At 36.3% G+C, this 19,432-nt stretch overlaps 1 protein-coding gene across 1 annotated transcript in view; it reads left to right on the top strand.

Moving 5' to 3' along the window:
• Positions 1-19,432, top strand: part of LOC100356714 (uncharacterized) — a 322,021-nt gene that overhangs the window by 236,455 nt on the left and 66,134 nt on the right. Inside the window, exon 17 of the mRNA XM_089333567.1 lies at positions 5,326-5,485. Coding sequence (XP_089189693.1) covers positions 5,326-5,485 — 160 coding nt within the window. The remainder of the gene's footprint in view (positions 1-5,325; positions 5,486-19,432) is intronic.

Raw genomic sequence — 19,432 nt, forward strand, 5'->3', positions numbered from 1 at the left:
ACACTTAGGTTCCTGGTACCTTTTTTCCTGATGGTCAAGTGGTGAAAGCAACCTACATGTTCATCAACAGACGAATGGATAAAGAAAATGTGGTACAACATACAATGGAATATTATGTAGCTTTAAAAAGGGAGAAAATCCTGTCATGTGCAGCAACATCAATGAGTGTCAAGGACATTATGCTTGATGAAATGAGCCAGACAAAATCTGCATGAGTTCACTTGTATGAAGTATCTGAAGTGGTCAAAATAATAGAAACAAAGAGTAGATAAGTGGTTATCCAGGACAGGCAGGAGGGTGAACTGGTGTTTGCTGGCTAGAGTTTCAGAGTTCTGAGATATGCAGTTCTATAGACTGTTGCACAACAATTTGAATATTCTTAGTATCACTTCAATGTACATTTAAAAATGATTAAGATTGTGAAAAGGATAATCATCTTTCCCCTAATGAATATATGTGATGTAATGGCTCCATTCCTGGATGTAAGTAGACTTGGCTTGAATCTTAGTTCTGTCCCTTACCAACTGTGTAGTCCTTAGGCAATGGTTTTACCCCTTCAACTCTGCTTCTTGATGTGGATAATAAAATTAGTCTTGGCACTGGCATTGTGACATAACAGGATTAGCTGCCACCTGTGAGGCTGGCATCCCATATGGACAACAGTTTGAACCCTTGCTGCTCTACTTCAGATGCAGCTCCCTGCAAATGCACCTGGGAAAACAGCGGAAGATGGCCCAAGTCCTTGGACCATGCACCCATGTGGGAGATCTGGATAAAACTCCTAGCTCCTAGTTTCCCCCTGGCCCAGCCCCACCTGTTATAGCCATCTGGGGAGTGAACCAGATGGAAGATCTTCTGTGTCTCCCTCTCTTTCTCTGTAACTCTACCTTTCAAATGAACAAAATAAATCTTTAAAAAATAAATAATAATTTTTATGTATTAAATAATACATATAAAATATGTATGAAATATGTACACACATATATAAATAAAATATGTATTACAGGGGCTTACTCAATTAATAGTAATATTAGTTGCTTTTATTGATTTTTATTGTCAATATGAGAGTAACAAAGAATACCTGCTCCTTAAGAATAAATTTATTTAGTATATTATAATTTATACTAAATGTATTTATTATTAGTATATTGTAATTTATACTAAATAAGATTACTTAGTATATTTCCAACTGCAGTATGACTTTGGTATCTTTGTTTTGTTTTAAAATTTAACTCATTGAAAGTTGACGGTTTCAGGGCAAAAATTTAGAAAATTCAATTTACTTTGGCAGCTCCATACATAATCCAAAAGAACCTTTAAATGGACATTTTGAAAAGAAAGGCTGTTTCCCAGATCAATTCTTCCCCCATGGCTCCCTATCTCACTGACTGCTAAGATCATTCATAAGATTCCAAAGAAAGAGAGTAGTGAAGAGAGAGGAAGGGACAGAGATGAAGGAGGAGGGAGGGAAGGAAGGAAAGAAGAAAAGAGAAAGATGGCAGCTGCTCACAAATTCTTCCTCTCCTGCCACCTGTATCTGCCACTTGCAGGTTCTGGAAAGGCCTTAACTCCTGAATTTTTTCTAGTTCCATCAAAGCGACTTTTGTTGTCCAATATCCCCTCATCTCTCCCGACTTACTCTTTCACTTCCCAATGAGTCCTCTTATGTACCCTCTTTCCTCTTTCAGTCTACTTTCTGGTCTTCAATCCACGTTATAGCTCCCTGTTGGTCTCAACAACATGAGCTCTGTGGACCCAGGTCTGCCTTCCTCACATCACATCATCATGACACTCGGCGCTCTCTTCATCACTTTGTCTCCAAAGCTCCTCTCTGGAATCCTAATCTTACCCCTCCCATTCTGATTGTGACCACCCTTCGTATTCCCAGCACCTGTTACACAGCAGATGCATGTGTATGTGTTTCCTGAGTGACAGTTTAATGAGGGTGAATGAAGAGGCCGACTCACACCTCACACACCTGAGACTGCTCACAAATTGAAGGGTGGTGACCTCTGTCCCAGGAAAAGGAAAGGGAGAGAATTTGTAACCACGTCCCACTGTGTGCTCACTTTTCTAAATGATTTTTCCTTTCGCTTTCTTTATTCTCTTTCTCCTTTTTTTCTTCATTTATATTTCCATTTTATTCTGTTTAATTTTATATCAAACCAAAGCCACTTGAATTATAGTCACTAGTAAACAACATGATGAGAAGTCAAAGGTTTCAATGCACAGAAAATGCCTGCATGTATAAAACACTTTCATTTCATTCACTTCATTTAAAGTTTTCAACAACTCTGTTAAAGAACATATGGATTTCAGTACATAAAAAACTAAGATTGAATTTCAGCAAGCATATGCTGGTTATGTCAAAAGAAGTTTGACTGTTTAACTATTGTATGTTCAGAACTATGCCTGCATTATTGCATCATTCTAATGTGATTATACCAGTAAATAGTAGTTTTCCTCCTTAATCAAAAGCATAGCAACTATATGGAAAGTCACACTGCCAAACTCACTTGTAAGTTTTGGAGTTGCAAATAAGTAATTATGCTTCTTTCTTCTTCTTCATGTGTATGCATTTAGAACTATTTAAATCTATAAATTCCATCCATTCATGACCCTTAAAAGAGTGTATTAGCTAAATGTTCACACTTGTCCTTTTTAGCTTTAAAAGAAATGTCATATACTAGGTTTCCGTAAATGACCCACATTCAGATGTGAACCAAACATAATAGCTTCTGCCACTCACCAAGCAGTGAATTGCTGCAAATGTAGGACACAGGGCAGAGGACATTGTAAATTACTGTGTTTCATTGGCCATCATCAGAACCTGTGGCATCATATGTGACCTATTTCTAGAAACAATAATGCCTAAGGCTTTCTGGACAGGTGGAATGTAGTTTCTCTTTTAATTACATTTTGAGGAAATAATTTAAAAATATAAAATTTTCAGACATATTGAGTAGTTGTATTATTAAAAGAAATTCAGATTTGTAAAAGTCCCTATATTATGACATACATTTCCATCAAGTATCATAAAATTTTAGCTTTTTATTAAAAATAACTCTGGCCGGCGCCGCGGCTCACTAGGCTAATCCTCCGCCTTGTGGCGCTGGCACGCCGGGTTCTAGTCCCGGTCGGGGCGCTGGATTCTGTCCCGGTTGCCCCTCTTCCAGTCCACTCTCTGCTGTGGCCAGGGAGTGCAGTGGAGGATGGCCCAAGTGCTTGGGCCCTGCACCCCATGGGAGACCAGGAGAAGCACCTGGCTCCTGCCTTCGGATCAGCGCGATGCGCCAGCTGCAGCACACCGGCCGTGGCGGCCATTGGAGGGTGAACCAATGGCAAAGGAAGACCTTTCTCTCTGTCTCTCTCTCTCACTGTCCACTCTGCCTGTCAAAAAAATAAATACATAAAATAAAATAAAATAAATAAAAATAACTCTAACAAAAATTGTAAGAATCATGCAATTAATTTGTAAGTCCTTAGATTCACTGATTATTAAAATTTTCCCATTTTTGCTTTTATTTCTTCTTTTTTCATTCAATTTGATCCAATATCTTTAATTTTAAATAATTCAATTTGATGTTTTCACATACACACTTCCAAAACAGGAGATAAATGAGTTTAAAATGTATATATGTGTTATTTCTGACATAGTTGAGAATAATGAACTTTCATAATTTTCATTCTCATGAAAATCTTAAACTAAGTATTTTTTGAATGACTGTAATGTTGTATACACCATTTATTACTCTCTTTCTCATCAATATCAACAACACACAGTTTATAAAATTGGAAGTATTTTTACTTTTTTTTTTTTTTTTTTCAGAAACTCACCTACAATTCTTTCAGGCTCTTTAGTTTTCTAAAGAGATCCAAAGAAGTGGAAGTAAGTTAGAAAGATGTACAATATGTACAATAAAATAAAAATATGTACAATGTTGTATAATATGCACAATAAAGTATCCTTCTTTCCATAAGGACATTCACTTCTGGATAGACATTGTACTTCTGGACTGATTGTATTAGTAAAATTATTTCAGAATTTGTATTATCTCACTTATTATTTCTATTTTGCTTAACCAGTCACAGAAAGTTAACTCCTTGCTTGTACTAACTGGTTTTATTGAGTTGTTAAAGATATTGAAAACCAGTAAAGGTTGGTAAATTGACTAATTATCAACCCATCATGGAACTTTTCACTGGAAAATGCCACCCAAAATGAAAGAAAAAATGTTTAAATAAAAGTACAATGCAATTAATCTTTGTACATTTTTCCATTTTCAATGTGCCAGTTTCTTCTATTTTAAAACATTTGTTTACTGTCCTGCAGTTCCATGCTTCGATGTTCACATAATTATTCTTTCACACAGAATGAAGGAAAAACAAAAAGATAGACAGTTTTCTGGGCAAAAGGAACAGAAACCAGTAGAAACAGAACTGTGATCCCTAATTAATTCAAAGCTAATTGCATTGTTGATAATCCTGCACTTAAAATCTTCATACAGAAAATGTTTATGGAAGCAAATTGACAGCAATTTAATCTTACATTAAATCTTACCACCATTAAAACAAAAGATGAATGTTACATTAAACAAGCTTAAGAGAATGGTAAAGACTAGTTCTTGTTTAACAAGGCAACTGGTAAATCATTCAAACAGCAGACCTAGAATCTCAAAGCGCCATTAGAACAGTAGTTGCATTGCAAGATGGCAGCAGGCCATATGGCCTGTCTTGGGCCATCAGTTAAGCTGACTGGCAGTTTTGTTTTTATTTTCATTGTGATGAATATACAATACTCAGAAAAAAAGAGACAAATGGAAGATATTATTCTGTGGTTATGTAAAAACATTTATTTCATTATTTTGGAAAGAATTGAGAGAGAAGTAGAGTTTATATCTGTTACTAAGTGAACAGTCAGTATGATAGAATGAAGTGAACTTGGTGTTTGGTCTGAGTTTAAATTCTTTCCTGTTACTGAAGGTAAGCTAAACATCTTGTGCTTTAGTACATTGATATGTAAAAGGTAGGATTAAGGTAAGGTCAACTAACACAGCAAATGTGAAACTGACTGCCATTATTATGGGAAATCAATACATTCTATTATTAATTATCTAAACTACTTAAAATTAAAAAAACTCATATAATTTTCCTAATCATTGATATAAAATACTTCCAGTTTTCTATTTTAAATGTGGGGAGGCACATCTATGGGATGTCTAAGTATCTTGAAAGTCCAATTCTATATGTTGGATAATTCTTACTTAACTCTCGTAAACATTATTAGAGAAAAGAAGAACAGTTAACATATAATTTTGTTTTTAGGTTGCACAATGATTCATGGATATCAGATGCATTTCAGCGCATCCACAGTGAAGAAGTCAAGTTCTTTATGCCATATGATTTGGAAATTTCCAATCAGGAACTAAGTTATATAGTGAAGAGATCTGAGCAGTGGAGAGGAATCAATGGAGAAAGGAGGAAGGTGAGTTGGTTTGAAATACATTTGATTTTTGACAACGCACAAAAAAATCTGCCCTTGCTAGCATATTAGGAAAGTTGGCAAATTTCCTGATGTTGTTCTTGAAGGTACTTACTATTGTGTTTGCTGCCATTTTATGAATTTAGAAAGTTGATTTTATATTGTTTTTTGGTATTTATTTTTAATTGGTCCAAAATTATATATATTAATATTGTACAATACAATAATTCAATAGCTGTATACAATATGGAAAGCCAATCTCCTTAAACGAGAGTCATTTCTTCATGTTTGGAAACTCCCAACTCTTCTCTTCTAGTTCTATATAAAATAATAAATTATTTTGTTATTATTTGTTGAAGTGATGAGACTAAACCAGACGGTTCTCAGAGTTTGGTACTATTATTTTCTTTGAGATATATTTATTAGACATGCTGTATGTGTGATGGGCAAAACTTCACAAGGATTGGGAAAAATATAAATAAGCGAGTGACAGCACTTTTACAGGTGAAGAGATCATCAGCTTTAGATTAGCTTAGAGTAAACAGGAAGAAAATACTCTTACTGACTTCCTCCTTTAATGGACTGTTAGTCCCTGGATTCTCTTCTAGTAATTCCCTTTACAAATTTCTTCTTCATCTCCATTATTTGTGCATGGTAAATTCTGCTCTTTATTCTACACACTGCCCTTTTGTTCACCTCATTTTAAACTGTCCTCCATCCTGTTAAAGATTCTCAAATACAGTTGTTGTTAATTAACCTCCCTTCCAAGTTTCAAACTACATAAACCAGTAAGATTAATTCTCCAGATGGATGACCCAAAGATGCCTAAAATCCAGGAAGATACAACCATAGCTACTTCAGTATATTAAGTAGTGAACACATGCTTCCCACCTATATCATTAAATTATAACATTTGCACTCCTATCATATCCTGTATGTGGTATTTTCATCCACTCTGAATGACAAAATTATCAACTGAGTTTTTCTAGATTTTTCCTTATATCCAAAACTTTTCTTCTATTTTATGAAGTCTTGTTGATTCAGCTCTTAGTATTTTCTATTCTTCATTCCATTTGCATAGTGAGAGAGTCTTAAAAAATGTGCATTATGAAAAAAATTCCTGAACTTCAAAAAATTTGCATCAAAATTGCCATTTAAAAAATTTATATTGACTGATTTGATTTATTGAATGGCAGAGAGAGAGAGAGAGAGAGAGAGAGAGAGACCAAGTGACATCTGGTATCTGCTCGCTGGCCCCTGAAAAGGTTGCAACAGCTGAGGTTGGGACAGGTGAGAGCCAACAGCCAGGAACCCAGTCTGGGTCTCCCACATGGATGGCAGGGACCTGAGCCATCACCTGCTGCTTCACAAGGTGCCATTAGAAGGAAACTGGGATCAGGAGCAGAGTCAGGACTAAAACCCAGGCTCTCTGATATGTGGATACAGGCATCCCAAGTGGCATCTTAACTCATACAGCAAACAATGCACCTCCCAAACTTATCTTTTCATTCCATTATCCATGAATTTATTGAAGTGTTATTTTATATTCAGGCCTTCAATATGCAACTACCGGTGGTGATATTTTGCTAACTTCTATCTGTCTTCCATCTCACTCTGCCCCATCTTCACACTGTCCATGTAGCAAACTCAACTTATGTCACAGTTTTATTTCTAAACTGCAAATGTGACCCTGTATTTCTCTGTCAAAAATACCTCAATAACTTTCCATGGTCTAGATGGAGAATAAAAGCTAAAATTCTTATTGCTGTGTAAATGGTTTCATTAGATCCTGTTCTTGCTAGATGAACCTCATTTCAGACTTGATTGCTTTTCAGCCACTTCATATTGCAGTCTTTCCTACTTCTTCCTACCCAGCAGGCTTCTTACCGAGATGTGATGAAGCCACACAGTATATGAATAATTTGCCAAGAATGTCCTAATGCTTCACATTCCCACCCATTCTTTTCTGTTTGGCGAGGCATCTTTCCAACTCCTTGAATGCTACCTGCCAAGATTCCAGGGCACAACTCCAGTGTATGTTCTGTGGCATCCACCCAGGGAAAACTGCTTCCTGTTTGCCCAAACCACCTGTTTAATGTGATTCTTCTAGCAGTCAATCGGAGAATTACCTGTTTCTGTCTCTGTCTAGACTAAGACTTCCTTGTGCAATGAGAGAGCTGCTTATCCATCTTTATGTCCTAGGTGTCTTAACTTTATTTCTAGAATATAGCATTGATTTACTGCCTACCTATTCAAGTCACAAAGGAATACGTGTATGAATGGGTAAATTAATGAGCATGTTTAGTTTGCCCATAGAATGAACATATAATATATGTCAACCTTTTCTCTTCCTGAAATAAACTTAAAGATTAGCTGTTTAAAAAAGTCCCACATGGCCATTGTTAATTTAATCAATATATATTTTTTAATTGTTTATTTGATAGTTGATATATAACTTTGTAATGTACATTTTTTTTTTATTTGACAGATAGAGTTAGACAGTGAGAGAGAGAGACAGAGAAAGGTCTTCCTTCGGTTGGTTCACCCCCCAAATGGCCGCTATGGCCTACGCGCTGCGCCAATCCAAAGCCAGGAGCCAGGTACTTCCTCCTGGTCTCCCATGCAGGTGCAGGGCCCAAGCACTTGGGCCATTCCCCACTGCTTTCCCAGGCCACAGCAGAGAGCTGGACAGGAAGAGGAACAACCAGGACAGAACTGGTGCCCCAACTGGGACTAGAACTCGGAGTACCAGTGCTGCAGGCAGAGGATTAGCCTAGTGAGCCGCGGCGCTGGCCTATTTCATTGTTTTACAGCATGGAAGTTCAGGAATTTGGAAACAATCTAAAGTTGAATAGTAAAATTGTTTGGGTTGAACAACAGCACCTAAAAATAGAAAACAGAGTAAAACAAAATTATTTGTGTATTTGTGCTTTTACTAATTCTTTGTTAGCAAGCAAGGAGAGAGAGCAAAGGGAGAGGGAGAGAGATTGAGAGTTGGAGAGAGACTATGTTAGTGCTAGGAGTATCAAAGTATGTTGTAAGTATTTGAATTTTGAAATTTAGTATTTGTCCTTCTTTGTAACATTATGTTCTAAGTAGAAGAAGTCAATGCTTGAGTGTCTAACACTGTGAGTAGATTTCTTAAGAAATGACAGTTTTTAATAGTAATTGTTATCAATTTAATCAAAGGCATCGGGACCTTCAGTAAAACATTTTGTCTAAGATACAGCTGGACCACTGTCAGAAACTCATGTGTCAAGATGAATGGCTGCTGTGCCTTTTGCGAGATGTAGAGACAGCCTCCATCAGCAGTGGGAGTCAAAGATACTTAGGAAACTTATTTGACAAACTGTAGGTCACCTTCTATTTCTAGTTATTGTTGTTAAGACTATTAAACAAATGCAAACATTCCCAAACTTGAGTGGATGGCACATGTTTTTACTTGTTATGTCTCTTCATGGCCTGGGTGTTTGTATCATGAGTGCTTCCTATTCCTTATGATGAAGTTTTGCCTATTATTTCTCTCAAGTTGACTTATATTTTCTTGTTTAGTTTGTTTCAATAGGAAATACAGGTTTCTCTGTTGGATAATGCATGTACTAATCTCTAGATATAAAACTGGTTTAACTGAGAACAATAATATATTATCTAAAATGCCAAATTAAGAGTGGAATAGATATTTTAATGCAAAAGCATCTCAAGTAAATAGTCCAGAATTCTTTAAAAATTTGCGCTAGACATTTGCCATAGTGCTAGCTATTAAGCACATGCTTCTCATTTTTATGATCTGGGATAAAAATTGCTCTATAAATGGACACTTTATAATATGCTTAATTTCCTTTTATTAAATTGATAAATGCAAATGCACAGAACACATTTACAGTATGATGAGAATTTGGGATTATTGCATTTTATTATTTTTATATTGTTCATACATATAATTTGTCATTTGTTCCAAGAGAGGCAGATGATAATTTCAAAGTATTTTATCTATTTTTTTTATAAGGAAAAGGTCACTTTCAGTAGTCAGAAAAGACATCATTCTATTAAACTAATTTGCCTACATGCAAATTTTGTCATTTTTACCTCATTAACTATTTATCATGGTGTAAAAAATATATATTCATGAAGGGGCAGCTCACAGCCTGATGGAGCTGGAACTAATATTTTGCAACTCTAATGATTTTTTGCATCCTTAATTAGATAGCATAAGGTTGATATGATTAGGTCAGGATGTAGTGTTTTTCATTAAAATACATTTTAGATGCTGTATTCATAATCTGCCCTTGCAATTAAATAACGAGCCTATGAATTTAATATTATCGACCCAATTATTATCCCATGCAAACGTATACCTTTAATAAATTTGTGCCGTAGGACCTTAATTAGCAACAGTAAGAATGATATTTCTAGGTACATGGATTGAATTGCTATGGTTAAACTTACATAAGGTTTTAAACATAACAGGAAACAAAGCTTCCATGTATAGGCATTTAATTCCAAAATGTGCCTTACAATTTGTTGAAGACCAATTTACATTGTAATTATTTTCTTAAAGAAACTATCGCTTTAAAAAGAGCTATTGAAGCTCATGAAAATAGCAGGATATTCGGTAGGGATGGAAGATTAGAGAAGGCCGTGCATCATGGGACAATGATGTGTACTTTAGAGTTCCACTCAGGAGCAAAATGGGAAAATATAAAACCTAAAATGTATTTCTCAACTATCTGTATTATTCAAGAACACTCATATGCTATTGATGAGATTTTATTATTTTTATTGTATGTTACAGTAGTTTTTGTTAATAGATGGCTGGACAGTAGAAGTAGACAAGGGACTCTGAGAAGGAAATGCCCATTTCTTACCATCAATATACCCAGGGAAACAGAGACAGACATAGAAACAAACCCTGTTCTACCATTTTTTTGTGAGTGCTGTCTACTAATCTACTATTTTTATGGCTTTAGACCACTATGAGAGCAAGTGTTGCAATCTATAACTCATTCTTTTTGAAAGTCTGTTATGAAGGTTACACACAATTTATGATGTTTAAGTAATAGTAGATAACTAAGAAAAATTGAACCGACATTTAGTTATGAATTACAAAGAGAGGTAAGTCTATGTATTGTTATTTACACAGCAAAGTACAGACGGCATGTCAGAATGACCACAGGTCTTTCAGGAATTTGCGTTCATTTCTATCTGGAGAATAAGATTGGAGGAGGGGGAGAATTTTGATTGGGCTCATGAAAGGTAAGGCAGTAACCAAGCAAATAAAACTGAGGGATGTAGATGGAGATTTGGAATTGAGAGACTTAGATTTTTTCATACAAAAAGAGACAGCAAATATAAAAGTAACTCTAAAATTTCATGGAAAAACAAATAAAGTTAATTTTATTTTCATGCAAAGAATTGTGACATCCATGGATAAGAAGTAGCTTCAAAAGGCTCATAAAATGCGTATTATGAAAAAACAATGCACGAATTTCCATGAAATTTTTTTGGACTTTCAGTTTTCATTTTTAAACATTATTTAACAATAAAATAGTCAACCAGATTTTTTAAAAAGTTGGGCAAATTTGGAAGCTGAAAGCAATTTGTTTTGGCTGAAAACAAAGGGTAAACAAATGAAAGCAGCCAGAAATAGACTGAGAACTGGAAATTGAGCAATAGCAGAGATCATATATTTCTCACAGGCAATGGCAAGTTTTAATACAAACAAGTAATTCATTCATATACAAATCTGATTGTATTTGCATTGAACTCTCCTAAATTGCTTGTTTTATTTTAAAGCTCTAGCTGAAATTTTTACCTCTTGGGAAATAGTTTGATGTACCCTGTTGAATATATGGTTCAGTCTTCCATCATTCAAAGTTAAAAGTTTATTCATTGAAATGTCTAAATTACCCACAGAGTTTCAAACTATCAACTCAATTCACTCCCACAATCATGTAGGTGTTGTGTTTTATGAATTATCAAGTATTCATCAACTCTACTTGCAGTAGAATGATGGACTCAGGGCATTTTACAAGCGTGATGTGCACTTGAAAGTAGGCAAATAAAAAGCCAAATTGGACCCAGGCAAATCTGAAATTAGGAATGGAATGTAGGACCTTATGTCAATGCAAACCAGGAGTCAGACTGAATCTAAAATAGTAGACGAGAAGATGGCAGCTACAAAACAAAGAACCCTTGATTTTTGTTGGTTCAAGCACAAATATAGATTATAGAGTGCAGGAAGCTGGAGCCCAACTTAATGAGAACTAAGGCACATCTGTTAGTAAAGGGACAAAATGAGGACATTCAAATAGTCGGGGTTTAGCACAACTAGTATCCTGGTTGAGATTCCAGTGGAATTTTATACTCACAGACTTTACCTATGGAGGCTCCCATCTGTAAACTGGGTGAAAGGCTTTGAAACCAAATGCCAAGCACTGAATTAAGGACTGGCAAATCATGAATAAGCATCTTGGACTCCTGAGCAGATTTCTGAGTAGTAAAATAGACTAAATAGTGAAGATGAATAATGTACTAGACAGAACCAGCGAAATGGTAAGGTCAATGAATGGGTTTTCTATTTTTTTTATGTGAAGTCAAAACTCTACTTACTACTTTTTTGTATGGAAGAGTTATATTCATTTCTTCAGGTTATGTCCCTGAGTGAATACAGATTTAAAATATGCCTAATGATCTTAAACAAAGGAGTTTCAATTCAGTAATGAAGTTTGTATTCTGAACTTCAATGTCCGGTGTTATTTTCTTTGTGCATTGACAAAATTACAAATTCTAAATTACCATGCAGCCAGTTTAAATTTTAGATATTTTGAAATATAAATGTGGACTGTAATTAGAACTAACATTATTTAAATTCCAGTTCAGGTACAATGAATAGATTGATACTGATTGAATTTGAAAATATAAATCTTAGCTACAATTTAAAATATACATCATATATAAAGATAACATTTTAAAGATAAATGAGGACAGCAATGGATATTTCTCTTCTTTGTTTTTTAAGTTATAATAAGCAAGGAGCAGAGGAAAACTCTGTCTTGAGAAGGTGGTCTTTGTTACTGATACACATTTCTCCCTTGATCTTTTTATATCCAAACTTCTGGGATGTTTGTTTATAACTTACCCACTCTACTGTTAAACTTCTGAAAGTTCATTTTGCCATTCAGAGATTGATCACTTCTATAAAATGAAAATGATAGACAACAACTAAAGAAAGGAATAAGCAGGAGCTTTCTGAAGATACCTCAGATGTTTGGATTTTAAGTACTTTCCCCCTTAATTCTAAAATCATTTTTATTTGAAGTGAAGTGTAATCCATATGTTTTTGATTCATTAACACTTAATTTGTTAGCATCCCTTTACTGCAGTCCTATATAGCAGCCTTTTCATCTTTTTTATAAGCTTATTTTCCTCAGACACAGGAAATAAAGTTTGTCTAAGAGTAAACAAACTTAAATTCAAAGAGACATGACACAGTTTGGTTTGTAACACAGCATCTATTAGCTCTGAACTACTTCTGTCCTTGGTATGCAAATTTCTTCTTCAGAGTTCCCCCAAAATGAGATGTATTTGCAATTAACTGATACACAATAAGAAGCTTTCCAGTTTATTATTTACTGAGTTGTCCTATCTTACATTAATTTCTTGTCATGATGAAATAGCTGACTACTAACACATTAATGAATAAGTCATTAATGATAGTTATTCACTTATCATCTAATTATTTATTCTAATTAATAATTCAAGAGCTACTTGTCTTTTAATAATTATGTGGGAGGAAGTGAAATTTAATGTAAAGCATTAAACAATGGAAGTACAATGTTCATTAACAGGAAGGCTGAAAGTCACTTTCCCGTCTCTTACTGTTACCTGAGAAACAGAAGTTCTTTTTTTTTTTTTTTTTTTTTTTTTTGACAAGTAGAGTGTACAGTGAGAGAGAGAGACAGAGAGAAAGGTCTTCCTTTGCCGTTGGTTCACCCTCCAATGGCCGCCGCGGCCGGCACACTGCGCTAATCCGAAGGCGGGAGCCAGGTGCTTATCCTGGTCTCCCATGGGGTGCAAGGCCAAAGCACTTGGGCCATCCTTCACTGCACTCCCTGGCCACAGCAGAGAGCTGGCCTGGAAGAGGGGCAGCCGGGACAGAATCCGGCACCTCGACTGGGACTAGAACCCGGTGTGCCAGCGCCACAAGGCGGAGGATTAGCCTAGTGAGTCGCGGCACCAGCCCAGAAGTTCTTCTACTTGTGTAGGTAGTTACAGACTGAAATGAAACTAAATCCAACGTCATCAAAATACTATCTCTTATTGTCCTTGCTTCACTTTTGCTTGTTAAATCACTACTAGAGGGCATTCTTCATGTTCTTAAATGTCTCCTATCTTGGATATATTAATACATCAAAAATTACCATGGTGTTACTACCTGCCAAGATAGCTCAGGTGTTTGATTCTTCAAACTCACATTTATGATAAATAGGCCAAAATGGAAAAAAAAAAGACTTTAGAATTTATCTTATTTTCTTAGAAATAAAGGAAGGGGGGAACTATATCTCTATTATCTGTCCAAATATTGTGCAGGCAATTTAAATGGCGATTAATTTCCTTCTCAAAGAACATACATATTACTGGTATTATCTTCATTCCACAGATGACAAAGCTGAGGCTCAGAGATCTATCCATTTACATTTTATTGTACATTTTTAATGAAGTAGGCACTTTCTTGACAGAAGAAGGTGACTGAGGTGGTAGTCTCAGATGAAGAGCAGGCCAAGGAAAATGTGGCACCAAAAGGAAGGAGGATTCCAAGCAAAGTGTGGAATACTAGGGTGTTTTGAAGAATAGGAGGGTTTAGTGTGGCTGGAACCTAACACATTTAAGAAACACAGGAAACTAACTCTGGACTTATAGGAAAGAAACAGATATATTTAAAGTGTCTTGATTTAATTTAAGCACATGTCTAGCCTGAGGTTAGTATAATTTGTCAATATTAAAATGTCTTTGATTAGCCTCAGCTCTGTTTTGCAAAACAAGGCCAGCATCCTGTCCATCAAATATACCTCCAAATAAACCCTACTGAGCCACTGTATCCCACATTCAAGGATTAGTGTTCCCGTCTAATTCAGAAAAAAAAAAAAAATACTCTCTTCTCTGTCCAGATGCCTATGTAAACTTTTGTAATACTTTGGTTTGTAAAACTTCCAGGGTGTCTTTCAAGTATTTTATTTATTTTATTTTTTAGAGATTTTATTTATTTGAGAGGTAGAGTTACAGACAGTGAGAGGGAGAGACAGAGAGAAAGGTCTTCCTTCTGCTGGTTCACTCCCCAAGTGGCTGCAATGGCTGGAGCTGCACCCATCCGAAGCCAGGAGCCAGGAACCAGGAGCCAGGAGCCAGGAGCCAGGAGCCAGGAGCTTCTTCCAGGTCTCCCACAGGGTTGCAGGGGTCCAAGCACTTATGCCGTCTTCCACTGCTTTCCCAGGCCATAGCAGAGAGCTGGATTGGAAGAGGAGCAGCCGGAACTAGAACTGGAGCCCATATGGGATGTCGGTGCTGCAGGCAGAGGATTAACCTACTGCATCACAGCACCGGCACCATCACCTATTTTAGAAAAACAGACAAAATACTTCTGAATATGAAGTGAAATAATGTTTTGTCCTTATTTATTGTTTTATGGAAATAATTATGAAAATATTCTAAGGTGTAAAAAAGAACTTATGAGAAATGAGTGATTGACAGTACGGTGTCAAATGCTGAAATATTAGTAGTTTTCTAGACTTCTAATTTCTACTATATTCCAGAAAACAATTCAGTAGTGATCATTCTTAGACTTTGTAACAGCAGAACTGAGTGGAGAAAGGAAAGTGATGTTTACTTCAACCTTTCCCAGTGCAGCACACACACATAATATTCACTCTTATAACACTCCACACAGTTCATAGAAAATAGGACTCAAAGATAATCAAAATACATTTCTGGCATCTATGCATATGAGGGATCTTCATATGTTCATGGAAATATATACTATGAAAATACTACGTAAGGATTTCAAAAGATTTTTGCAATGTGTAATTTTTCATGAATTTTGGAAGACCTCTAATCTGCATACATTTTAAAATTTTGTCTATAAAAATTATTTAAAATCCATTTTCCATGAACTTTTTGAAGTTCTCTCATATATAAGGAGATTGATCTTTGGTCCACAGTAAATCCAGATCACTACACACTGATTGAACAGAGTCTGCTTGCTGCTGTGTCTGGGGTGACTTCAAAGCTCCACATTTTAAGTTCTATCTCATTAATATCTCACTTTCTGTGTCCATTTTAAAGTTGTAGTTCTTTTTTTAAAAAAAAAAAACTATAACAGTGCTTTCTTATTTTTATTTTTTTTTGACAGGCAGCGTTAGTGAGAAAGAGAGAGAGAGACAAAGAGAAAGGTCTTCCTTCCGTTGGTTCATCCCCCAAATGGCTGCTACGGCTGGCGCACTGCGCTGATCCGAAGCCAGGAGCCAAGCGCTTCCTCCTGGTCTCCCATGCAGGTGCAGGGCCCAAGCACTTGGGCCATCCTCCACTGCCTTCCCGGGCCACAGCAGAGAGCTGGACAGGAAGAGGGGCAACCGGGACAGAATCCGGCTCCCCAACCGGGACTAGAACCCAGTGTGCTGGCGCCGCAGGTGGAGGATTAGCCTATTGAGCTGCGGCGCTGGCCAAGTTGAAGTTCTTTAATTCAATATATACTAGTGCAAATATGATCCACAACAGACTGTAAAGTGAAGTTAAAAATTAGGAGGAAAGAGAAAGGAAGAAAAGATTGGAAGTGTAACCTAGAAACTAGAAAACTGTATTAAATTTGAGTCAAATTCTCTTACTTAATAGGTAAACTAAGTTTATAGGTCAAAATGAGTCATTATACATCAGAAAATTAATGTACAATGCTAAGAACTAGCTCTTAAGCTACATATTAGATTACATAAAAGCCTAGATTATCTAATTCTATTAAACAGTTTTAGAACATTATAAACACAATTTTAAAATACAATTTTATATCTTAACTTTTTTCACATTTAATCAAGCAAATTTTAAAATCATAATTTTTTCAGGCTGTCTAGTATGTTGAAGTATCATAATTTAGCAATGCCATCATACATTATGTTTTTTATTTTTTGTTTAAATGTTAAATATTTAATTATCAAAAATTAAAGGAAATCCTCTTTATACGTGCAGTTATTATAGTAGTCATATCTTCCTTTGATGTTGAAGTACAGGAAATTCATTTTATCTTATGCGGTTCTAAATTTTTCTATTATTTTATGAGGAGTGCATATTACTTATATAATTGAAAAAAACAAAAGACCCAAGAAGTGGGCATTTAGCATGGTGGTTAAGATACCCACATATCACATCGGAGTGCCTGTGCTCAGTGCCCAGCACTGGCTCCTGACTCCAGCTTCCTGCTAATGCAAATCTTAGAAGACAGCAGTGATGGCTCAAATAATTGAGTTCTTGCCACTCATATGGCAGACTTGGATTGCATCCCCTCCTCCTGTCTTTGGCTCCAACCCAGCCCAGACTTCGCAGGCATTTCAGGAGTGAAACAACAGATGAGAGCTCACTTTCTCTGTTGCTCATATAAATACATAGAAATTTCTTTATAAGATCTATAAAATTGCTTCTTAAAAGGAAAAAGTTACCAGGCACAATTTAAAATCCTTTCCAAATCACTATCTCATGTCAATCCAGGGGCATCCATTCTTCAGGAAGAATATGAGACAGACAAAAGTAACATCATTATGATCTTACAGAGGTGTTTGAGCTGTGATCACCTGTCTGCTACATGTTGGTTTCATTATCTATCTTCAAGCAAGAAGTAAAGAAAATGTGTTCTAAGAATGCATTGGCCGGCATGTCCAGAGAGTGTCTCTCTATCCATTCTGATGATTATCTTTCAAGCTTTGATGAAATGTGTGCCTTGTTTACCTTGAGGACGGAGGAGCTTCGTCACACTCCGTTTCCCTGGATGAGATTTGCTTGGCCATTGTCTTTGCCCACAATTCCCCTTTTCCAATTAGAAATGCAGTTTGGTTTTCCTTGTCAATGGCCAAGAGCAGCAGTTGTGGCTTATGCTTTGATTAGGTCCTAAAACACAGCTAAACTGCTGTGACTGTCCCTGCTGTACGTTTGGCAAAAACAGAGTCATCCTGCAGTGCTCTGAGCGACAAAACACCATCTACGCTTGGTTCCTGGTTTTCAGGCTGGTCCCTTGGCTTATTCTCAGGCAAGCTGTTGGAACAGCTCCTGTTTTCATTCGACAGCCCGTCACCAGGTCAGTCCCTGACTCATCTGTTCTCTGGCTTTAGATACTTGCTTATTTTAAATTTCTTGGTGCATAAAGTATATTTCTATATTTTTTTCTTTTGGTCAATATTTTCTGGTTTATGAAATAAATAAATTCTGGAGTATCTAAAGAGTTGGTCTTTCTGGACTGTCTTTAAAGGCTTGGTTTTTCATGTTTACCTGCTATTTCCTTCCTTGGAGTCTTCTATTCATCTCAGTGAAATATGCAATTTAAAGTTAGTGAATATTGGTCTTACTTTTGTCATTAGAGTCATAGCAATAAGTTTTGCTTTTGTTTTTTTTTTTTAAGTAGGAATACAGTTTTTAAGTAAACCTTCAGTTTTAAATTTTAAATGATGCTTTTGGATACTGCAAATGCAAAGTAAAGGTCAAGGAAATTAAAATAGACATAATGAACTTTGATCAACAAGTACTTGGTTCCAGAGGTCAATGTTGTGCCAGAGCAGGTTAAACTGTGGCCTGCAATGTCGGCATCCTATTCCAGAGCCCTGGATTGAGGCATTGCTACTCAGCTTCTGATCCAGTTTCCTGTTAATGCGCCTGCTAAGGGCATGGAAAATAGCCCAGCTGCTTGGGTCCCTGCCAGTCCTAAGGGGACCCAGATGGAGTCCCTGGCTCCTGACTGCAGCCTGGCCCTGACCTGTCTGGGGTGTGAACCAGCAGAAGAAAAATTTCTCTTTTTTGTCCTTCTCTCTCTGTCATTCTACCTTTCAAATATTTATATATCACTAAAAGATAAAAAAGAATAAGTAACTGACTTCAAATTCTGGATGGTCTACATGGGAATTTCATCAGAATCTATTTGGAGATTAACAACAAGCTGATCCTTGCCATTTGTGTATTAGTTCAATACCTATTAACTAATTAATTAATGTGTATTGCAAAGGAATTTTGAATTTGTAAACCAAATTGGCCTTATTCCACAGAGATATATTAAAAGTCACTTTTTTATGAAGATTTATTTTTTATTTGAAGGGCACAGTTTCAGAAAGAAAGAGACACACACACAAATAGGAAGAGAAAGAGGGAAAGAGAGAGAGAGAGAGAGAGAGAGAGATGGTGTGTCTGCTGGTTCACTCTCTAAATAATTGCAATGGCCAGGACTGGGCCAGGCTGAGAGTCAGGAACTTCCCCCAGTCTCCCACATGGGTGCAGGGACCCAAGTACTTGGGCCATTTCTGCTGATTTCCCATGTACATTAGTAGGGAGCTGGATCAGAAATGGAGCAGCTGGGACTCAAATTGGCTCTCATATGGGATGCCAGTGTTGCAGGCAGTGGCTTACCCCATTAAGCCACAGTGCTGGCCCCAAGTCAATTTCTATCTCTTTTATTTTCTGTAGTTTCCATTTGTTAATCTTCATCTTATGTCTATCCAACCCAGGAATAAGCTAACTTGAGCATCCTTCAAAGTATAGCTAAGAGCCTGACACTGGTCAACAGATATTAGCAAAATAAATGCTGAATTGATAACTAAAGGTCTTATTTCATTGTTTTAAGATTTATTCCCCTCCTTAAAATGACTAAAATAAACCTGAACTGTTTGTGAAGACATCTTCCCCGTGCTATCATGTTCACCCATTAAAGTG

This window comes from Oryctolagus cuniculus, chromosome 5 (genome assembly GCF_051225735.1).
Source record: "Oryctolagus cuniculus isolate XC-2025 breed Fujian yellow rabbit chromosome 5, ASM5122573v1, whole genome shotgun sequence".
Lineage (NCBI taxonomy): Eukaryota > Metazoa > Chordata > Mammalia > Lagomorpha > Leporidae > Oryctolagus > Oryctolagus cuniculus.